This window comes from Strix uralensis, chromosome 15 (genome assembly GCF_047716275.1).
Source record: "Strix uralensis isolate ZFMK-TIS-50842 chromosome 15, bStrUra1, whole genome shotgun sequence".
In the NCBI taxonomy this organism is placed as follows: Eukaryota; Metazoa; Chordata; class Aves; order Strigiformes; family Strigidae; genus Strix; species Strix uralensis.
This window is the reverse complement of record NC_133986.1, coordinates 16298712-16314381: the sequence shown is the minus strand read 5'-3', so window position 1 is coordinate 16314381 and position 15670 is coordinate 16298712. Positions and strand designations below refer to the sequence as shown.

General features: G+C 37.0%; 1 protein-coding gene across 1 annotated transcript in view; it reads right to left on the bottom strand.

Moving 5' to 3' along the window:
* Window positions 1-15670, bottom strand: part of OTOG (otogelin) — a 106571-nt gene that overhangs the window by 71643 nt on the left and 19258 nt on the right. The window contains exons 12-19 of the mRNA XM_074884401.1: window positions 15521-15646; window positions 14365-14473; window positions 13477-13523; window positions 12473-12618; window positions 5472-5604; window positions 4292-4469; window positions 2372-2496; window positions 737-949 (exon numbers count right to left, since the gene is read on the bottom strand). Of these exons, the coding sequence (XP_074740502.1) occupies window positions 737-949; window positions 2372-2496; window positions 4292-4469; window positions 5472-5604; window positions 12473-12618; window positions 13477-13523; window positions 14365-14473; window positions 15521-15646 (1077 nt within the window). The remainder of the gene's footprint in view (window positions 1-736; window positions 950-2371; window positions 2497-4291; window positions 4470-5471; window positions 5605-12472; window positions 12619-13476; window positions 13524-14364; window positions 14474-15520; window positions 15647-15670) is intronic.

Genomic DNA, 15670 nt, shown 5'->3' with positions numbered 1-15670 from the left:
AAAAATGTACGTAAGGGGACTATGTATCCTATCAACATCATCTGTATCACTAAAATTCATATAAACTGAAGAATTTAATATTGTTATCCCCCTCTTCAACTTGTGTGGCGTTATAGAGCAGGTAAGAGATGTCACCTATGGCTATCTCTACACTACTTATACTCTTCCATTCAATTGTAAATTAAATATTAACAATACTTATTCTCTACATTTATTTCAGCACTCCATGTATTTCAGTGTCGCTGACAGTAAGAGAATAAGCTAAAAGAGATTGTCAGCCAGAAGTTAACAACAATCCAGCTAAAACTGGTAAATACATCACCATCATTTTTCATCTCATTCATTTAAAGAATTAGATAAACCTAGCACCTACGAGGAAAAGAACAAATGTGTTTACACAGTTCATCAATAATATCAGCATGGGTATGAGCTATTCAAAGCCGTATGAAATACAGACATTTTTAATTCTGTATACATTTGAAGCCCTCCAACTACCAAAAAATTTTTGCATTGTTTCTGAAGTCAAAACTAAAGAAAGCCAGCCAGGAACAATCCTCTAACAACACTAGTAGTAATTCTGTCTTGACAAAAAAAAAAGAACCTTGCCCTGTACACAAAAGATCATGCTAGAATTAATCCTCTTATTTGGAATATTAATTTATTTCTAATTTTCTGATTGTCATTCTAAAGTCCTCAAACAGTAATTATTTAAGACTAGAAGTGAAAGGCAACTCACCGCAGTCTGGGACACCTCCTCTGAAATCTATCACAACTCCAAATCTTCGGCAATGATGAGCATAATGGGCCAGAGCAGAGCAAAAACAAATCTGTCCACATTTGCAAGTGTCACTTCTGCACTGCTCAAAATAGGGAACGGGACTCAAATAGGGGTAGCATGGAGCAAAAAGTTCTTTCGTAAGGATGCTACAAGCTTCTGCTGCATAAGAGGCTATACAAATAACAGATTAAACACTGTTTCAGTGAGGGAGTTTTAAAAATACTCGGAATAAAAAGTGACTTCTATACAATGCAACTGATTATGGTTATATACTTTTACCATATATATCTTTCTGTCTTTGATATCTATAAACTGTATGCAAGGACAGAAAATAAGTTAGCTGCTCAGTTTTGAACTTGTTCTGTGATTGATTTTAAGGTATTCGGAAAACCTTACAATACGCAGACAGTGCCTATCTTTAAATTGATTCATGGATGTGGGTTAGGCAACAGATGCTATGCACTAGCTAGTTTCAGATACAGGATTACATCTCTCTTCTATTTAAGTCATTGCAAGTAACTACCTTCAACAGGTCAGTATTTTAAAGATTAATCTGTTTTGCCCATTGTTTCAGCTGTGTAAGGCTGCAACCACACCCAGAGCTGCTAGCCTGGGATAACATTATCGCACAAGAGAACATGAGCATTATCAAATAGTTTACTTAAGAAGCTCTAAACACAGCACTCCTAAGTATCTTAATTCTGAATGCAGTAAGTAATTGTGCAATAATGGTCAAAAGAAATAATATGCTATATTAGCATACCCAGAAAGGGATAAATTTATTTCCCACAAAATGAGAGATGCACAAACTAGGACTTCAAAATTCCTTTTCCAAAATTTCTGACTTCCTGTACAGGCCCCTTTTTTCTACATTCACATCCAAAACCATTAGCAAGAATGCAGCTTCTTAGTGCTGCAAATTGTATAAATACTCAAAAGACAGGATGATGAGATAGCAGGATATGTGCTGATTTCCTAGCACTGCTGAAATTACAGGTAAAACCTTAATCAATCTTTTACCTCTGTATCTTGCCTAAAAGTGTGTAGAGTCCAAGACAAGACATGGTAGGAACTGTGAAATGGATATGACTGATGATCTACCAAGTTCATCGTTATTAAAGGATGAATTCATGACCACCTGTGGTCCTCATGGCAGCACCACTAGCATCATTCCCCAACTGTACCCTTTCAGCTGAATCTAAAGGCTGGCAGTGCATATGTAGCTTTCTCCTACTCATTCTCCTCCATAGCAGACACTAAATCAAATTCAGTATTTTAAAAAATGAATACTGCAATACTTTTGAGTCTCCATCTTAAGTAGCAGCATCACCAATATTAGACGTTTTACCAAACTTTAATGCATGTCTAGCTTTACACATTGTAATTGCACACCAGAAATAAAAAGGGGGTATTTCAAGTGCCTCTGCAAGTATCAGAAAATATTTAAACAATACACTACATGATTTGTTAGGGGATTGAACTCAAATGCTACCTATAAGTATTCATTTTTTCACCTGATCCAACTAGGAAAATCAACACAGATTTAATAAATAGAAATGCATTTGTCAATAACAGTTGACCTTCACAGCCCACCTGCCTGCAGATGAATATCGCATGGATCCATTTGTGAGCTATCATGCACAACAATGCATGCCAATGAAGTTTTCCACGTGTTTCCAAACAGCTCTGGTGTGCTTTCAGTTACTCCAACTGGAGATCTTTTACAAAACAGAAGTCAGTAACAAAAGATACAGTGAATTTGCAGAATGGTCTCAGTTCTACCGCCCCCTTAAGCAGAGCTGATTTAAACTCCCCTTCCACTACTCCATATTCTCAGGCACTCTCCTCTTAAGTTTCAGGACTCTTCTCTTTCTTTCCAGGTAAAGGCCCAGAAAAGGAAGAGAAAATCTGCTCTAAAGCCATTAGATACTCTGTAAGGAAGGACTGATCAAAACAGTATAAGTTCCATTTTCCCAAGAGAGAAGGAGTCCTGAAAGTCTGTACTCTCTTATTCATACTTCTGCCTCCTCAGTGGTATCTGATCCATTTTTCTCTCTCCTGTACCTAAAATTTCCTGTCTGTTCCTAGGAAGCTGACTTCCAGGCTCTCCAGTCCCTGCAAGAAAGAGGAAGGAAGAGAAATTCAACAGTCCAGAGATATAACTGCAAAAGCAATTGGATAGATATCCATAAAGCCTAGGTAAGCAGCAGGACAGCAGAAGCCGAAAGATAGAAAGACTTTGATCAAAACAACCAGGGCGCATTAATATTGTATAGGGAGAATGACTGCAACCATACGTTTAAATACAGGATCTTACACTCCAGGAAAAAGACTGCATTAGGCATACAACCAGTAGTATTACTTCTTGTAAAGTAGCTGGTGGTGGAAGTGTTGCAGAAGACACCACTGCCTGTGGCAAGTCTCCCAAGTCTCGTGTTGATCAGGAGTTTTGTGTACAAGACAAGATGTTTGCACATTATAGTCAGTGCCATGTCTCAGCCCAACTCATAACTTCCTGTAGTTTAAGGGCTTTTTTCACAAATATCAACTATTGAACAATTTGTCACTTATTTGAGAAAAAGGTTCAAAGACTGTCATCAAAAATACACTACAAAACTTACTTGCTTCAAAGAGGGAAGTATTTTAAGTAGTTTTACATAAATATCTCCTCATTGAGATCCTGTCCATATATTTCCTAGTCTCATTACAAATGATATTCTAATACTACTTTTTAGTCTTTAAGATAGAAATTGTTCAAAAATTCACTAGAATACTTGTGTGTGTGTGTTTTTAAATGGTAACTATTAAGGAAAGTTTTCCCATTTTTCTATGGGCTTTGATTTAAAAAATTCCAACTGTTTTAAAAGAAAAACGTTCTCCTACTCTTTTTTTCCCTTGGTTAAAGAAATTTTCTGTTGTGCTCTAAATTCACGTTCTCTTTCTCTCACTTCCATTAAGCTGCTCAGTCTTCTCGAAGCCAATTCTCTTTAGTATCTGTAGGAAACAAGCAAAGCAGCTGGACAAATAGCAATCTTGACTGTGATGCTCAGGCAGCTCTGACCACTTTTCACTGCATCACAATGAAGCCAATTCCTGTTGCTGGCCTGCAGACACTGAACAAAGGAGGCTCTGTCAGAGAGAGCAGATCAGAACTTGCAGCAGAAAACAGGAGCTGGAGAGACATAAAGAGGCTTGCAGGTAGGCAGAAAGTCCCTTATATAGACCACTCCATATTTTGGACAAAACCTTTCAGATAAACTAGCACTTATTAGTCATATATATTTCACTGTATTTTGATATTAAAATATTTTAAGCAAAACCTGACTTGATATCCTATAGTTGAAGTTACAGACTCTATTAGCAAACTAAAACCTACTATCTATCTTACTAACACAAAACTTAAAAAAAATTATTCTGGGTATCTATCCATTCAGCTTCAGTACACACTTGATCTACCACTCTAAGTGTAGATATTCATATACTGGCAAATAGAAATCTTGCAGCTATTCATACAAAAAATCATCCTCCATATTTCCATTGAAGGTTCCACAAAGGCCCACAGTATCATCTTTCCACCGTCCATCAGCTTGAAGATAAAGCCTCAGTCCTTCTCTGTCATACAGTATCTGTAATCCAATGTTTGTCTTTACTTGAAGAAATACAGAGGAGAGCTTCCGTATTTCAAATAACTCTGGTGAGTAAAAACAGAGATTGTTGAAAGACAAAAGAAAACCTGCTTGCTATTTGCATTTTGTCATTTCACTAGGGTTTTTTATATTATTTTTACTTAAGTTACTTTTTTTCCTATTAAGGCCCTATTTTGCCCTCATCATTGATTTCTCACAAAAGGTGTAACCTTTTCAGATGTCAATGAAGAAAAAAAAAAAACTTATGACAGCCAGTACCCTTCTTAAAGATGTATCCAGAGTTCACTGGAATAGTCATAAAGGTTAACTAAAAGCAAATCAATTTAAAGATACAAACATTGCAGACCACTTATTTTAGACAACCTAATCCTAACACCAGCAATGTGCTTCCTGTAATAAAGCCTTTTTTGGGGAAATTCCCAAAGAGCCGAGGCCCCACAGGCATCAAATGTACTAATGATTTGCATAAAAAGCTCACACTGAAGCAAACACTGGACCTCACAGAACACAGTCACGTACTCATATGTAGAAAACTTGGTAATATCTTGCCAAGGGAAAGATTCAAAAACCTCATTGAAGCAAAAAGAAAAAGAAACAAAACCAATTTTTTTGTCTGAAAATCTGCTGCTTATCTGTAAGGGGCAAGAGGGCTCTTTCCCATTACATTTACTCAAGTTGCCTACAAAAAACAGAGAAAATAAATTTTTCAGTCAAGAATCAGAGAAAATAATTTCCCCTCAGAAAAGAGCTAACCAACCTCGTAAATGTGAGGCTTGGCATTTGGACTTTCGATAGAGACAGAATATACTCCATCTCAACATAAGAGACTAGTCCACTACAGCTACTGTATAATTCCTACCAGCAGCATAAAAAGTATATCAGCACTTAATTTGTGAAATATTTCATATGAAATTAACAATGTTGATATTAACAATCTACCACTTCAGTATGTTAGCAATATTGACAGTATCACAATATACAAATATGCCATTAAAATACTGCTTTAGCGTTTGATAGGTGTTATATGCTTATATATTATTCCTTACCATCTGCATAAGGAAGGTTAATTTTGTATTGGTCATATATCAAAACATCTCCTGAATGAGTCAGAGTCACTTGCCTCTTGGGGTCCTGCTTAAGAATAAGGCTGATTGATTGGATACATGATCCATCCTGGTTCTACAGGTAAGAGCAAAACAAATTATTAAAAAAAAATAATTAAGTAGTATGAATGTTAAATAAGAGCACAAGTAAAGCTGTAATTAGTGGCAATTAAAAATTTTCAGTTGTATCTTGCTTATTAGCAGAGTGGACTTGCAAAACATACAGCCTTAAAGCTAAGTAAGAAAACTAGTATTTTGAATGATTTCACATGTATGTTTAAATATAACGCTAACCTATTATGCAAATACAGCTCAAAGGTGGGATTTGGAAAGAGAAACAATTCTTAGATAGATTAGTACAAATATACCTGCAATTTATGAGACCCCCTTGATTAAATACCCACTGAGGCTGGGTTAATGCTCGCAAAGAAGGCTGCATTATCCACATAGCTGTGCACAGAAAACCAAATTTGTACTTTAAAGTGTTCTGATATACTCAGGTCCTTTTAAAGCATATTTAAGATATAAAATTCTTTTTAAGGCAAACAATAATGAAAAACAGAAGCATCTTGTGAATCATAATTTAGAACAGCATTTAAGGTCATTATTTCTGCGAGGAGTTGTGGAGTATCTTCATAAGCTCCCTGGATGGATATTGATAAAAGAAAGGCAACATCATGTCAGCATACAATATCACAACATCCAACTGGCCCAACTTGCTTAGTGTTACCACCATTGGTTATTCTTATTACCACTTCAGCTCAAGTCAAAACATCATATAGAAAAAACATGAAAAGGAATACTGGGTTTCAGTCTGCATGAAACATATTCAAAAAAATCCTAGATCAACCTCATCTACTTTACCTACACCCACCCTCTTCAGTGGCACTTAATTAACTGCTTTTGGTAATGTTGACAATCAACTGAAATCCTAAAAAACAAGTATTGAGACTCGTATGCTAAAGTTTCACAACATAAAGAAGCTACATTGCCTACAAAAGAAAATTTCACAACAACTTAAATATCAAGATTTGAATTCAAGTTAACTGCTTTCATCAAAACAGAAGTCAACTATAGTTACACTTGTTCTACAGTAGACTGAATTATTTTTCCATTCATGATTCTGGTTCATTATTTTCAAGTGTCTAAGGAACTCATTGCTGAGGGCCTATGCTGACATACAGACAGAATTGTTTTTAAACCTTCAGCCATTTGTTTTAACTTTAATTATTTTTCAAGGTGGATTCTCACACAAGACATGAAAGTCCACATGGCCGACATTTTATAAACTTCAACATCAAGAAACCCAAGCAGACAGAAGAGCCTTCAAGACAGCCTAAGAAAAGTCCTAAAGCAAGTCCTGAAACTGGTTGGTACCTAAATGAAATCCCAAACTACTTAATTCCTGCATGTTTTATGTTACTGTAGTGGTCTTCAACTAGACACAATATCTCACAGGTGGAAAGCAGCACAAGCATGAGACCTATTGAATATTGAATGTTTTCAACATATCACAGTAACAAATACACCTGTACCAAATAACGTGGCAACTACCCAGATAGATAATGAACACTAGTCAGTTCCTTACCAAAGTTCCCAGGCCAGGACTTCCACCTTTCAGAGTAACTACAGGTACTTTGGCTTTCAACACCAATAGAGAAAGAACGCTCATAAAAGCATGCTTATTAATCACAGAAGATTACCAGATTTTTCTTAACAGAATGAATTTGTTCACTGCAGGGTTTTTTAAAAAGAAAAATGTTCTATCACAGAGAATCAGGCACAAAGGTTAATGGAGAGATGACTTGAACTTCACCATGTCAGCATCCTGTAATTCACCTTGATACATGCTGAAAGACATCAGAATCACAGTCTACCTTCTATTTTCTCTTAGCTCTAGGAAGGAATTATGTTTCTGCCACTCCTGCTATACTCAAATCTCTTCACTATAGCTTCTGAGGCATCAGATTATTTACAATGGCTTAGTGTAGCTGGATAAAGTTAAGAGACTGTCTATTTCCTGACATATACAGAGGAAAAGGGGGAAGCACCCAACTGCTCTTTCTTCTATTCAGCCTCCTTTACTCAATACCTTGTAACCATTTAAAAGGTACTCAAGAACAATGACAAAAATTGGGTCTAGTCACTTTTGGCACACTATTTGCTCGTTTTACTCTCATTATGCATCTTTCATGTCTTGTAATATCTTATATACCAAAACATACACAGACATATCTGAAATGACTTGGTTAAAGAGCAGCCTACGTCTTACTGCAGGAAGTTTCTCATTGATTAGACCTGACCCTGAGCTGCAGTCCAGCACAGCTGTTGGAGGCTGCACTTTTCAGTCCCACTGCCTACAGAGAAGGCATAACTGATGATGAAATAGTAAAATGTTAAGCATCTTCAGTGCTGAAAACAGCCCTGAACAAGATTTAGATACAATACCCCTGCCTTTGGACAGTCGCACTAACAGCAAAATTATACTGTGAATAGCACCATTCACAGTGCAAACAGATTAGGATGTTCAGTTCAAAGATATACACTTTTATCCAACTCTGACTTTTACTGAGACTTATGTAATACAGGGCAAATGTTGCCCAACTTGTTGAATACAATGACTAGAGCTGCAAGGATCTCTGAACACTACCGTGTGGCTTTGACAGATGCTGAACTAGCACAGAGCAAATCACCTATCATTCCTTCAAGCACCATGGACACACAGGTACACAGTGGTGTGTAAAGATTAGAAACTTCATTCAGAATTTTCCTATCCCCAAATAATAGTGCAACAGTGATCTTTTACCAACAGTTGAAATGATAAAATGAAACTTATAAATAGCAAATTATGAAAATAACTGGAGATCTTTCATCAGTTCAACCAGCTCTCCTGGACTGAGAGTGAAGACAGACATGTGCATTGTGAAGCCATGCTCTTGTAGCTTACCTTGTTGTCTTGCCTCTTTACTAAGAAATTAGGTTTCTGTGAATATCATTCAGCAACAGTGGCTATAAAGTGACAATTTTGTTGACCTTTTAAGAAGCTGAAAATAAAAGAATACCAGCTGGTGTGCATAGCAGACCAGAGCCAAGAGAACAACCCTCCACAGTATATACATTACTACACAATATTGACAAAAGCTTTACTATCCCTTCATGCTGAAACTAAAGGAGAAATTCTGGCTGACAATTCTTCTCTGTTCCAATGAACTGTTTCTTTCACAGCACTGCCCCTGCCAACTTTCAGCAGGTGTTTTCACAGGAACAGCCATTTCTCTCACTAGACATTTAGAAAAAAAAAAATCTGTATTCAGAAGATCTTCTCATCATACAAACTACAAAGCCAGTGAGGTTGTCACCTGAAACTCAGATAAGGCTAAGTCGTGCTGATCACTTGACTGATTCTCCTTCCAAAAAGTGCTTAAACAAAATTTCACATCGTTTTGAAATAACTTGTTGCCTGATGACTGCTTATGTCACCAGCTCTAAGGCTCTAGATGACTGGATTCTTTGTGATTCAGCAAACTATAATCTCCCCAGGTATTTTCTTTCCACATTTTTTAATCTGATTGAATGAGATGGGACTGATACTTTTTTTTTTTTAAAAAAAAGCACATAAAATTTCAAACCATCAAGAAATATGAGATTCTGCACTACAAATCTTTTAGCTTTCCATTTCAATTCATTAATTTTCATAAATGGGAACAAGATAATGGATGGTGTCTTGGGAACTGTAAAGCAGCTCTTCTGCCAAGAGGTACCAGCTAGTTGATAGTCAGACAGTTGAATAGCTGCACTGAAGCCCCACAGTCTTGCCTTACACAAACTGTTCTTACTACTCTCTCACCACCTACTCTCTCACTGCTTGCACGTTGGTAATTAAATTAGCAGCATGTAGCCTCTGGAACACACCACATAAGTCTGTGATCATCTACCCGGCTGTTAATGTCCGGAATGCTTCACTCCAACCTCTGTAGAGTCTTACTTATTAGGGACTAATAAGGCTATCTTTGTTAAAGACTGGACGAAATACAAAGCCCAACATGTAGTACAAGTCAAGAGAATCTGTTTTTCCACCTACAAACCACTTGGACACAGAGACAAATTAAGCAAAGTCCCTAAGTCAGGATGAAGAAGATGCAAGAATTACTGCAAGGCTCTTTGCAGTCTCATGAGTGCTGCAGAAAGCTAACTAATTTGATTATCATTTCCCCCAACGAAAGTATCACCACAACAAATAAATCAAAAGGCACATTTCTGTCTGTTTTGCACAGAGATAAGTGTTCTGTGACACAGAAGGGAATGAGATCCACAATACATATCCTGCACATTACCATAGCAGATATTTGCTTCAGACTTCTATTGCCCATTGACGGGCTTTTCAACAGGACAGGCTGAAAGATATCTCACTGTGGCCTTCTGCAAGAAGTCAAACATGTCTCAAATTTTATTTGATAAAAAAGTTGCCTAGAGCATTTCTTTGGGGATCCCCTTTGCTTATCTTCAACCCCGTAGTATGGGACACAGCTTCCACATACAATCACCTTTCTCAAGCTTCTTGGACTCTGCAAAGTTCTGAGAATATTATGCTGCTGACAACAGAGTTATGCCTATGTTGCATGCCTATGTTTATATTTTGTTTCACAGCTACTCTTTTTTTTTCTATTGGATGATGACACTGACTTAATTGACTCCTCAGGATCCCAAGGTTAGCACAGAATGAAGCCAGCTAAAATCATTAACATCTGAATAAGCTAAATCAAATATACACTTGAAATAGGGAATTGTTGCAACAATCAGATATATTACATCTTGAAACTGTCTCAGTCTTCCTATCAACAGGAAATACTAGCAGGATCACCAGATTCTTCTCAACCCAAAGGATGGTGCACACAGAGATTAAAGCCTAGAAGGTTTTTTTTTTTTTGATGTGCATGTCCTCACCAACATGTCATTTCACAGCCCCCACTGTAACTCTTCTATATCAAGGAGCTAGAGGCTATTAGAGTGTAATAAAGTGGTTGTATTCACAACACCGGAATCCACTTTTTCCACACTGGTAACTTTTATGCCCTGTCACATGCCTCACCTCATGTTCTGATACACTTCTCCTAGAAACCATAGAAGAGATAGTGGAACATGTACTTAAGGATCATCTAGTTGGAAAATATATTTGGTCTCGATCCAGTTCAGCTATTCTTCTTACCCCTCAACTTTTATTACTGAGATAAGAAGGGGTCCATGCACTCAGTCTCCCATCCCTTACCCGGATTGCAAATAAAGCATTTCTATTATTATAAACTTGTCAACTCCGCTTTAATATGACACCTGTCTGCTTAAGGGTCTTCATACAGAGAAATAGGTTTTAGTACACAAAGACAAAAATACTTTACTGAAATATGCCTTTGGAAAGGGTGGCATGACAAGTTATATGACCATTTTTCTTCCCAAGGAAATATCAAATGCATGAACAATATAAGCTGCAGAGAAGAATAAATGCAATGGTTAGTGTAAAAGGACTTATAAAATCATGTGTTTATTTAGAACACAAAAGAAAACTACTATAATGAAGTATAAGTAGTTACCTCCACAGAAGTAAAAAGCAATGGTGCTAAATCTGATTTTAAGCAAAGAACGTAACTGCAATATGGAAGCTCATCACACCAAGAACTAAAATTTGGCCCTAACATACTAGATGGTCTAGAAATTCAGCAAAAAGAGTAATATTTAAGTCTATATACACTTCCAGTATCTAGTAGATAGATACATATAGTATATATAGTAGATGATCCAGAAACACAGCAAAGAGTCTATATACACTATATACAAACTAACAAATGGTCCCAGATAAAAATCATTACACAAGACCACTGGAGACAGATCATAAATCTGGCCAAGACACAAAGTTTAACATCTTGCTCCTACAGCAAATCCAGCAGCATAGTAAATAGGCATCCACAGTAGCATTATGACTCTAATGCAAATGTGGGCCAAATTCTGCCCTTACGTGCATATGTAGAACCCAAAGTCAGTGAGAAAAGCCTGACTCCAGACAACAGCTCAACTACACTTCTCCCACCACCAATGTGTGTTTAAGAGCTATTCTAACTTGCCTTAACTTCCTCAGAATCACAAGGCCTATCAAGATTGTAGTAAGAATGAAATGCTATAGTGAAAAATCCTACCAGTGTTCTATACCTCACCCACACAACATTATAATACAGGTTAGAAATCCAAATACACAGAGGAAAGAGAACGGGTCTTGGTCAAAGCAGATTAAATCCTTAGTCACTTCTGTGTACACTATCAGAAACTTTCAACTCTAAAGTAGGAGCACCTGTAGTATGAGCTAAACATATGCACATGTATGTTTGGCTGAAGTCAGTTGAACAGGATACCAACTTTACAACAGCAACACAGATGCATACATACACCCAAATGCGAGAGCTGTCCCAAAAGCTATCCAGTGTTTCATATCAATGTAACTAAAAGTGAATTTCAAGCTGCAAGAACAAAGCTGAAAGAAATATATACTCAAGGCACAAAAAAACCCCCAAACCACTCTTTCTTCGAGTAGTGAAGACCAGTAGGGTTATTTTGTGTTGGCTGCAAATTCGCAGAGAGGTACTCAGGAAGCTCAAGAACACAAGTCATCACCCAGGGTTTGCTGCACAAACCCCCATGTGCTACTGAATGACCTCAGTGAACACTGAATCAGAACGCTCACATAATCTATCCTATTTATCACAAGCAAACGTGAGAATTTATGTACAGACTTCCTCTGCACTGTTGTTCAACTATTTCATCATTAAGGAAAATTGTTCCTCCTGATTAATTTTAATCTATTCAACTGCAAGTAGCTTTCATTGGTTTTAATACTCCCTGACCCCCTAGTTAATAAACCCTTCAGGATATAAACATTACAAGAAGGTTCTAAGCCTTACCTGTCCACAAGGAGCATTTTGCAAGGATATGGTAAATGCTTCAGATGTACGGCTTTTTGCTAGAATATATTGGCAGGTAGCTTGGAAAGTGTATTTGCGCCCATCAAAGGTCATGAAATGAATGTCTCCCGAAACTGAGCATTCAGCTGACAAACATAAGGTATTTAAGTAAGTAGAAAAAACAGTGTACTCTCAACAATTATTACTGCTGTGAAGTACATACACTCTGACACATACTATAATTTATGAAATTGCATTCCTGTTATAACCAGGTACTAGGAACACGATTAGGAACTCAACTTGCTTTTGTGATGGACTTCCTACCTGATGCCAGGCTAGGATACCTAAACAACTTTTCCCCCCAAAGGGAGGCAATAATATGTGTGATACTTACATTCTGGGTATTTGATTTGTGGCTCTAAATCCAATTTGCAGAAACATTAAGGACTACAACAGTTAACTGGTAACTCTGAGACCAGTACTTGAATCTACTGGCAGCTATAAAACCCACGAGGCCATGAGTACCTTTAACATGCAAAATCCTTCTGACCTTAGTGTCTGTAGTTAAGCTGCCTAGCTGTGAAGTGAGAATAATGCCCCTCATTCCACAGGCATGTTGTGAAAATCACTAACTGATATTTGTACAATACCTAGATGCTGTATCGCTGTCCAGCAGTACTGTGGGGAAAAAAGAAGTCCTCTTGCCATAAGTCAGTCAAGTGAAGATTGCAGAGGAAATTTAGTTGAATGACAAGAATGACCAGGTGGTGCCATCTACCAGAGACATTTTGTTGATGTACAGGGAGGCACATTACTGCCTAAGCTGAAAGGCAGATGTCTGCTATTCAGACCATTTTAATCTACTGTGTGTGTTGATGCATTTATATGTAGGTAGAAATAAAACCACAAATTATATAGTGAAATATCACATTAAGATCTAACAGTAATTTTTTACCCCAAGTAAAAATTCAGTTATTCAAAAACTATTCACGACTTTCACATACCTGGACATGTAAGATTTGTACAAATCCACTTTCCTCCAATGCAAGTGCTAAAATAAAAACAAAAAAGTTTCATACTTTTTTCTTTTTTTGGGTGGAGTATATACGGCTGCCCCTCAGTAGTTCTTCCTGGATTCCTTCTCTATGAAACTAGCACCAAGTGTCTTGAGCATCATAGAAGGGTCACCATAGTCACTAGAATGCCTGGGAGCTGTGGCAGGAGCTTGTCATGAGAATATGGTCAGGTGAAATTTCATCCATACATCCAGTAACGCTTCTCTCTCTTTTTAGCTACTCGATAACCATTATAAAAGTTAGGGATTATTAAAACTGAGAAGAATAAAAACAAGCAATTTGAATCTTCTCACTTTAAAAAAATAGAACTGTTGTGAAAAAAAGTTGTACATCTGCAAGGTCATCCGTTTCCTTCAATTAAGATGATCCAATAAAAAGCATTATCTCTTCCTGAAAACTTTTCTTTCCAATGCATAAAATTAACTTAGAAATTCCAAAAATAGCAGCTCAGCATCATAATGACATTAGGCTCTTTGTGACCAAGTGAGACAACACAAACAGGAGACAAAGTCAGAGTAATTCTCCTGTTAAGATTTTGAGTTCTAGATTCATTTTAATTTGAGGCAGAGTTGAAGGTGAAAAGAGTACTAAACATTACAGTATTCTCTGCAATATCTGTCATTTGCTCTTCTCCCACATTAACAGCTCTATAGTTTCTTTTATCTTTCCCTTCATTGCAAAACATATATTGAAAAAGAGTTTTTGTATGTAGAAACAGTGAAGACTTACCAACTATATTCAATTTAAGAGAAATAGGCCTTAAAGTTGTCTCTCATGACCATGAAAGGATTAAGCATAAAAATAAAAATTACTAACCAGTTATTACATTCCTCATAAACCACTGAGCCCATTTCAAAGAAATTTCCATGGTAGTCACAAGGACAGTCCATAGGCTTGACACACATTTCATTTTCATAAATTAAGCCTAGAAGAAATAAAACAAGGAAAAAGTGAAGTATCATTGCTCCATCAGCCATTTGTACAAACTAGTATACCCAAGAACAACACAAATGGTCATTTATGATTATAAAACTCTAGACTATTAGTAGTCAATTTTGCAGAACAAGCATGCATTTGAATTATATGAAATAAATTATATTACATGGAACAAGTCCCTAAATTGCTTGAGGTACACTAAAAATAGTATGAATATCAAGTATTTAATACTGTGGGAGGGGGGGAGGAACCACCCACACAAAAAACCCTAAGCCACACAACCACCAAAGTGTGCTGCTTTGATTACCTTTGGCTTCTTTTTTGACACCTTTACAAATCTTTGCCTCTATGTTATAAGGCATAGTTTTTTTCTGTCTTCTTTTAGGTAGAATTATGTACCCAAGAGAAGCCAGTAATAAATGGAAAAAGGGACATCAAAGTATATTTTGGTAATAAGGGTAAAGTTTTGCTATAGGCTGCATCAGTAAATACCTCACTTGTCAGAACCATAGAACAGTGTAAGAATCTCAGCATCAAAACCTGTTGCTGACCACATGAATGAGTTTTAGTCATATCATATTTCTGAGCTCTCCTAAGCACCTGACCTTGCAGATATTCTTCAGGAAAACAGACAAACCAGCAAAAACAAACAACAAAAAAACAAACACCACACCAAAAACCCCAACAAAACAACCAAAAAACCCCACCAAATCCCAAGTAGCAATCATCAGCATCCAGAGGATGCCTGCCCTGTCAACAACAGAGCAAACCCCATTTTTGATTCAAATTGTGAAGCTCTACAGCTAGAATCTGGATCTGTGCTGAAACCTATACCCACTTGTTAGAGGGAGGAAAAGGTTCTTGTCAGTTACAAGGAAAACAGGGTCATTCATCCACACTCTGTTGGCACTGCATTTATAAAGAGCTCCTGTAAGTGCGTTAATCTAGCCAGACAATATAGGTATGTAATCTCGGGGGAGAACAAACTAAAAATTATATGGAATCAAATAATAGGTATTTGAGAAGCAAAACCTACCATCTGGACAGTAGCATCCATCAATGCAGGGAAGCTCACTGTCAATGCAGTGTGATTGTTGATGACAAGAAACAGGGCAACAGTTGATGCATTCATTGTAGGTCAAGGGCTCAGCACAGGTAATCACTAAAAACAGCAACAGGTAGAGAA